Source organism: Arachis ipaensis, chromosome B3 (assembly GCF_059453495.1).
Source record: "Arachis ipaensis isolate K30076 ecotype BB chromosome B3, ASM5945349v1, whole genome shotgun sequence".
NCBI classification, from domain to species: domain Eukaryota; kingdom Viridiplantae; phylum Streptophyta; class Magnoliopsida; order Fabales; family Fabaceae; genus Arachis; species Arachis ipaensis.
In genome coordinates this window covers 128,495,354-128,503,782 of record NC_142438.1, presented here as the reverse complement: position 1 = coordinate 128,503,782, position 8,429 = coordinate 128,495,354, and the positions used below count along the sequence as shown (strand labels likewise).

The window sequence follows — 8,429 nt, the reverse complement described above, 5'->3', positions numbered from 1 at the left end:
AATGGCTTTTGGAATCCCTTATTCATTGGTACTTTCAAGATTAATTGTGATGCTAGTTATCTTAATTTGGGTGATAGTGTTGATTTTGCTTGTGTTATTAGAGATTGTAATGGGAGTTGGCAAAGGGGATATTTGGGAATGATTGAGAGTAATAGTATTCTTCAAGGGGAATTATTTGCTATTTGGAGAGGATATCTCTTAGCTTGGGATGTGGGTCAACGAGATGTTATTTGTGAAACGGATTGTGTGGAAGCATTTAATCTTGTTACTAATCACCAATATGGTTTTGGGTTTATTGATCCATTGGTGCTCAAAATAAGAGACATCATGCATTGGAATTGACATGTTGACTTTTGTTTGATTATGAGAGATGCAAACACGGTGGCAGATACTATGGCAAAGACGGCGATGAAGTTACAACTTTCTCATGTAGAGCTTCTTTCACTTTGGGAGGAGTTTAAGAATAGTCTTAAAAAAAACGGTCTCTCTATTTAAACAGATCATTTGTTTTGTTTTTCTTTGTTTAGTTTATTTCAGTCACCAAAAAAAATTCACGTATTTAATATAAAAAAATAATTATTTTTATTAATATAATATTATGTAATTAAATACATGTATAAAATAGTTATATATCGAATATATCAAAATTAAATTCTATTATATACTAATACCATTGCGGCCGGAATAACTTATACTACTGTATTATGGTTCCAATTCGAATTCTCTAGAGATGGAAGAAAAATTCAATATCTAATCATGTATCAAGTCTCATCCGAGGCACATATCAATAAAAAACCTAAAAAAAATGGTAAAATAGTTTGGCTAAAGAGACAAGTGTAAAAATGCCATTATTTGAATGCTAAATAGCCAGCAGGTAGAAACAAGTTATGTGTGCTAACATATATTAAGCATAAGTTAATTAACTTTATGAATAAAAAAATTTCCATCAAGATATATATCTTCCTCTTATACCTCAAGCGTAAGGATCTATCATATCAGAAACATTCCACTCTTTGTACCTGCATAGAGTGCAAATTTCATTATATATATATAATCAATGCCAATTCACACACACATATATATAGGATTCTAATATGACTATACTATGGTGATTATATTGAATATGTAAGTATTGTTAAAATTAAAGACATATTTTTTTAAGTAATATTTTTAAAAAAGTATTATTCAATAAAAAATTATTATTTTAATTTTAACAGTATTTTTTTAAAATATTATAGTTACTGTAATCATCATAATATATATAATACGACTTAATCATTGAACTTACGATCCATCAGGAAATTGCCTTCGGATAGTGAAGGGTAAGACCCCCTCGCGAAGCTCCTTTATTGCAATCTTTGACAATTCATGGTAAAAAAGGAATCAAAGGTTACTTAACAAAAGAAAAAATGATATGAATGCTATCTGTCTATCGAAAAGTTTTGAATAATAAAAAGTTGATAGGTTGAAATGAAATGAGTGACACCTAATATTCATATGATATGGATAAAACACAATGATTATATAACTAATTACTATGCCATAAACAAAAGTAAGAGCTAACCCTAACTAATCCTAAGATTATTAACTAATTAAATTAAGTACAAACCCTAAAGTTAGATCTTAACAAACTTAACTTAATGTCTATGACCTATTACTTTGACTCAATATTCAACAAATAAGGAAGTGTATATTAAAGTTAGAGTTAGATTTAGACCGTTTCGAAGTCTAAATTTATGGTTTATATATCAAGAATTTCTAAGAATGGTTAAGAAAAAATGTAGAGATTTAGAGGAGGTACAATTTACAGATAATTGAAGACGTCGAAAGATCCTCTAAAAAGGTGGCATAAAAAAAATTTGGTAATATAAATAAGAAAATTATGAAGTTTAAAGAAAAGATCAAGAAAGTAGATAATATAGTAAGCAATGGAGTATATAATAAAATGGTGGAGTATATAATAACTTGATACAGTATTTTCTAAAAATTAACTTGTTATTAAAAAATAAATAAAAAAAAACAAAAAATAGAACATCTTAGATTCTAATCTAAAATTTAAACCCTAGGCTTTAGTCTCTAGCTAAATTATAAATACCAGACTTTAAATTTAATTTATTAATATAAAATATAATAAATAAAAAAGTTAAAATTTATTTGATTAACAAAGAGCACAATCCTATTTATTTAGCATGAAGCATTATTTAAAGATGGATGAACGGCGAAATGAATAATTTGTTTTAATTAAATTAAGTCTGTATCTCTAAATCTGATAGCTCAAAAATTAATTTGTCGCAGATTTGAACTCTATTTAAGAGTATGTTTGGTTAATAAGTTATTGTACACACAAAACAAGATTCGAATCCCTGATTCTTACTTAAGCGGACGAAGAAGCTAACTCCTCGATCAATCTAAATTGGTTCAATTGATTTCAAATTTTCCTAAAACCCTAAGTGTAATGTGGAATGTGTATCTTTCTTTTATATATATAATTTAAGGGCTTTTCGACAAAAATATTGTTTGGGTTTTGACACAATGTCAGAGGATTATTTTAACCCACGAAAGAATTATTGTTCATATGTCTAACTTATCATCTGATAGATAAATGTCTAAATGCACCTCACACTTTTCGGCCTTTTCTTTTTTGGGCTTTTAGCCTTGTTTCAATTAAAAATAAATAAATAAATGCACCTCACACGAATACCAAAAAAAAATGCACCTCACACTTCTTATTTCTTTGTAACTTAACTTCATTCTGTCTTCATGACCCAAAAAAAACTTCATTCTGTCTTTTATATTTGCTCTTCTTTTTCAACTCTTCCGGTTTACCCCTCACTTCACTCTCTTGTATATTTTTTCTTCCATGGGATTGGCCATGGTGCCAAGACCACACACATTTCGCATTAGGTGAATTTTAAGGCTAAAATTTTTATATATGAATAATTTTAATGTGAAATACAAAAATATTTGATCATTTTGGTGTTCTACACGTTGTGGTAGTAACACAAAACGTCGTTGACGTTTTGCGATAAAAAAAATTTTTTAATCATGAAAGAACAAAACGTCGCTGACGTTTTGTAATAAAAAATATTATTTTAATTGAAGAAACACAAAACGTCACTGACGTTTTGTAAATGGCCATAGTTGTGCTCAACACATAGTTTGGTTCATGATGAAGGATTTCACTTCTAGTAATACAATATTAAAAAGAAAAAGTTCGAATTTTAAAGTAATTATATTTTTCTATTCCTTCATATGTAACGTGCTTAATTTGATAAAAAAAAAAATTCATTTCGTAATAATCTCACTCATGGAAAATGTATTTCATTTCAAACACATACTCAATTCTTAACACCTTCATGTGAAATACCTTTTAAGTCAAACGTATTAGGATGTTGTGAAAATGGTACCTCTTGTATATTATTAAGCAACAACTTCTATTCTTACGAAAATTTTAATTTATTTAAATAGAAAATCTTAAATTAACTTACCAATGTTTCTATACATGGAGTACAAAATGAATTTTTGTGCAAGTGCTAATGGTAGAAAAGAATGGCAATATTGGAAGGAACAATTATTACCTCAAGTGGATCCGTTTCACCATTCAAAGGTACCATTACAGGTGCATCCATGCTACAAAACCATAAGAAATTAAAATATCATAGTTTAGCATAATAATTATCATGATATGAAATGTTACTTTAATCAAAATCAGAAATGCCAAAAAGTAATACCTTATCTGAAGAGCCCTTGTTCCCAAAATCTTTGCCCTTTCATACTTTGTCATCTGTGGTTTTTTCATTTTCTCATCTGATAATTTTTCACTCTCTTTCTCTCTTTCTTTATCATCAGTTGAAGTTTGGACACTAATTAAATCATTGTTTTTGTTATTATCACTTCCTTGCTCTTCCTTCCCCTGCAAAATATATAATAATAAATTAACATATTGAATAAATTAAGAACACAACATAACAGAACGAAAAAAATAATTGAATTAAACACTTAATTACCTCACCATCTGAACTAAAAGCAATATCATCAGCAAGTCTGCAATTACATATTTAAAAGTTAGATATATTCAAATGATAAAATCAATTAAGGACTGGTATTAACTAGTTAACCATAATGCATAATGTTTAAACCTTTAATTTACTGAATTAAATTCTTGATGAACTGATGAAGTGAAATGAAATTATAGTTTACCTTTTCAAACACCTTGCAAATCAAATGGATTAACATACACATTGCTTTAGCATCAAAGAGAGGGAATATGTAGACAAACTTTGTGTATATATGTTGTATAATAATTGTTGTCAAAACTCAAAAGGCAAAACAAATTAATAATTATATATACATCATGTGATACTAAAACCAATAAGCAAAAGAAGTAGATAACCCTTCATCTCAACAATTGATTAAAAGAGGAGAAATAAAGAAAGGAGTTACCCCATGTCAATATCCTCCTCATCTTCAAAGGATGCCATTCTCTGCTAAGTTGTGTTCTGAACTTCTGATTCTTCTCTGCCTCTTTTGTGGTGGTATAAAACCATCAATTGTTAAGTTAGTTGAGATTTTTACGTAAGTTTTATTCTGAAAACCGAACCGGACAACTAATTAAATTGGGCTGGTTTTTTTGAATTACTGAAAAAACCCAAAAATTTCTCTCTCAATTCACAAATGGCTAAACCCTGTCAAAGACAAGAAGGTTGCAGGCTTGCAGCCACCTTCAAACTTCAGATGATAGCCAGCGGGGTTGCCGTCATCACCTCTCGAAGGTCTGCTTGGAGCTGTTGGCGTTGCAGTCTCCATCGTCGTCGGCCTTGAACTCATGGTTCTAAAAATCGAACTTGATCAGCCAGTTTAACTAGCAAAAAACTAATTGAACTGGTCAAACTGGTCAAAAAATGGGTAAAAGAACTGGTCAAACTGGCAATTAACCGGTAAATTAATTGAACCGAAAAGATTTCGGGTTTTTACAAAAACAAACTGAAAACACCCTCCCCTTTCTCTAACCCTAAACCCACTCATCATCATCAAAAGTTGTCATTACCCAGCCGGCCATCCCCCACCATCGCCGAAAGAAAGTGGAGGCGGAAGCTACATTTAATTGCATGCGTGGGTCAGGAATCAAAGCTGATTGTCTAGCATACTCAGTTAAAAAGGCTATGACGTTGTATAAGGAAATGATGATGGCCTCTATGAGGTGATGGTGAAAGTGCTCGTGAGAGAAAACATGTGGGATGTTGTTGAATGCTTGAGAGGTCATGCTCAGACGATAAAATGATGACTGAAGCACTCATCATTAGCTTGAAGCAGCCTTGGAGGAGTGCAGAAGTAAAGGAGGAATCGGTTTCCGTTTATCCAGAAGTTGTACAATGTATGAATCTGTGATTCAGGAATGCATGCAGAATGAAGTCCATCTGAATTTCTCTACCAAGGTATGGGATTACCCGAGACGGGCCACCACTTGTTGTTCACAATCCCGGTTCAATGAAAGTTATTAGCATGTATCGAAAGAGAAGGTCCATTCCGCCTTCTGTAAAGAACTATGACTCTTTAATTCGAGATCATGCAGTCAGTCTCCTTGGCAGTTTCTGTTCAGCAATGGTTAAATACCCTGCTTGATAAAGAAAGATCCTAATGAGAAAAGAGTAGTCTCACGTAATCAAGATCCCAAGTTAGATAATAAACAGTTTAAAATCAATGATGATATATCTCTTGATGGTGATGACTCTGATGATGGACTCAAGTTGTAGGTTGTCACAGCAATGAAAATGGGATCCCATCTGAGAGTCTACCTGCTGACATGGACGTTGAGAAGGAAACAGAGAAAGCTTTCGCCACTGAAGTGAATGAGGTTTTAGCTTCGTGCGATGATAAGGATAAATAACACAATTTAGATAAAGACTGTAAAGAATATGCAATGGATGTGGATCCCCCAGTCTTAGATGTCTCATCGGAAACAGCGACTGCGAAACCCATCAGAATGGGTTCAATGATGTTCCTGGAGTAATTTCTTGCAGCTATAACATCCCTTTGATATATCCATGGATATTGACCTACAGGTTGCTGTCGAGAAACCAACTCTTGGTACAATTGAACCAAAAGTACAATCAAAGAGGATGCCAAATTGGGTTCAAATACAATGAAAAGAACATGAATTCAAATTCATCTATTCTTGACGGCTATTGTATGATCATATTTGAGGTTATCAGCCTAAAGTGTCAATGGCAATTAGTTGTATTCACAAAACTGTATCAGGATTCAGGACGAATTGCTGATGTGATCGTATCGAGTGGTAGATAATAGTTACAAATAAATTGGGGATTTCTTCGGATTCTCTCCTTCCGAACAACTACTAGAGGGTAAGCATGAAATTGTTTTTATTCTTCTTATTACCAAATAATAAGAGTTTGTTCTGTTTAACTTAGCTAATTTTTTTTGTGGTGCTTCATATATACTGTAAATTTGAAGTCTGCTTATGTTATACGGAGTTCACATCCAATTAACCAACATATTCTGATCTGTCTAGGAGGAAAAAGAAAAATCTCCGGATTGCTTCATTCTTTTGTTCCCTTAATTGTATGGAAGCAAAGAATTTATAACCTTACTAATGTCGCATGGTTTAAATTGTAAACACGGTGGCGGTCGTGATTGTGGTGGTGGTTGCACTACGATGAAGGAATTGTGGGGAAAATGTGTAACAGCCACAATTGGCTCTATGATGCCCATATGGTGGACACTGCAGAAACATTGTAATAACTACTAATTGATTAGCCTGTTATTTCTTAGGGTTTTTATTATATCAAAGTATGTCTTGCACATAACGAAAATTTAAAGAAAGTTAACTTCATATGAAATTGATAGCTGAAGGTTGATAAATAATAATTTAATTAAATTTATTAAATTTTTTAATAATTTTCAACTATTAATTTTATATGAAATTAATTACATTTGAATTTCTACCATTATACATTGGTGTGGACTGAGTGGTTAATTCTCTTTATTATATTGGTGTTTAGTGCATGTTTGGGCGCTATTATTTTGTTAAAAAAAGATCTTTTTTCAATGAAAAAAGATCTTTTTTTTATTTTTTAACGTGTTTGGCAAATTTCTAGTAGTAAAAGTAAAAGCACTAGTAAAATTAAAAAAAGATCTTTTTTGAGAAGCTGTAATTTACATCTTTTTTTAAAAGATCTTTTTTCCTTAAAAAAAGATGTTTTTCATGTAATAAATGAACAAAAAAGTACTTTTATACTATTATACCCAAACATAATTGATAGATAAAAAGATCTTTTTACATGAGATATCCAAACATAAAATTATTTTTACTTTTCTATAAGATCTTTTAAAAAAAGATAACTCAAAAAAAAATCTTTTTTTAAAAGCTCACCAAAAAATATGAAAGAAAGTGGCAACCTACATAAGCAAATATTGTCGTAGTTGTATTAAAATATTTTAAAAAAAACCCTAGCAGAGAAAGAGTACGTACTCCGTACTCAAAGAGAATGAGAGAAGGAGAAAGCGGGGGCGAGCGGTTGAGGGTGAAACACGGTGAGGAAGATGGCCATGCCATCGGAAGAGATAAGGGGGAGAGCGTGGGTGGGTGTGTATCCGGTGTTAAGGAGGGTTCTTCTCGAGAGGGGTTAGGAAAGCCATCCAAGGTTTCTTTTAGAGATAAAGTCATTGGTGCAGAAAAGTCTACGGCCTTTGCATTAGTAGGGTCTTTATCTGGGGATGGTATCGCGACGGTGACAGGTAAGCAGGGTGATTCTCGTCCACCAAGTGTCAGTTTTACCAAGGAGACAAAGAGCTGTCTAGCTGAACCTTATAAGGAAGCCATCGTGATCAAGGTGCTGGATAAGTATTATGGCTACACGGCTCTCATGCATAAGCTCCGGATAGTATGGCGCATCAAAGGAGGGTTTGATTTGTTGGATGTGGGATTTGGATATTTTTTGGTTAAATTTGACATTGCTGGGGATCGTGAGAAAGTCATTCTTGGTGGCCCGTGGTTGATAGACGGTCACTATGTTGCAGTAAAGCCATGGGATGTGGATTTTAGGCCATACGAAAAATCCTTTGGATCAACGCTGGTATGGATTCGAGTCTCGGGACTTCCAATTTGGTGCTACCAGGAACAAGCAATGCTGCGAATTGCTTCTGCAATTGGGATTCCGGTGAAAGTAGATTTGGCTACTAAGCTTGCAGAAAGAGGAAAATATGCCCGAGCTTGTGTTCAAATTAATCTTGAGTTGCCTGTAATCAAACATATTATAGTGGAGGGTGTGACTTATGAAGTGGAGTACGAGAGTTTACATTTGATTTGCGCTACTTGTGCACGGTATGGGCATGATAAATCGTTGTGCATGGAGAAGGAGTCCTTGGAAGGAAACATAAATTCCTTTGGTGATGGAAAAAATAATGAAGCC

The 8,429-nt window shown here is 32.7% G+C and overlaps 1 protein-coding gene across 1 annotated transcript; it reads right to left on the bottom strand.

Moving 5' to 3' along the window:
• Positions 1-883: 883 nt before the first annotated feature.
• On the bottom strand, positions 884-4,817 carry LOC107633694 (uncharacterized). The gene is made up of 6 exons (XM_021119358.2): positions 4,444-4,817; positions 4,008-4,044; positions 3,732-3,913; positions 3,579-3,630; positions 1,289-1,356; positions 884-1,019 (listed from the first exon to the last, which is right to left on the bottom strand). Exons 1-6 carry the CDS (start codon positions 4,479-4,481, stop codon positions 974-976), a joined length of 423 nt encoding a protein of 140 aa, XP_020975017.1. The 5' UTR covers positions 4,482-4,817; the 3' UTR covers positions 884-973.
• Between the last annotated feature and the right edge of the window lie 3,612 nt (positions 4,818-8,429).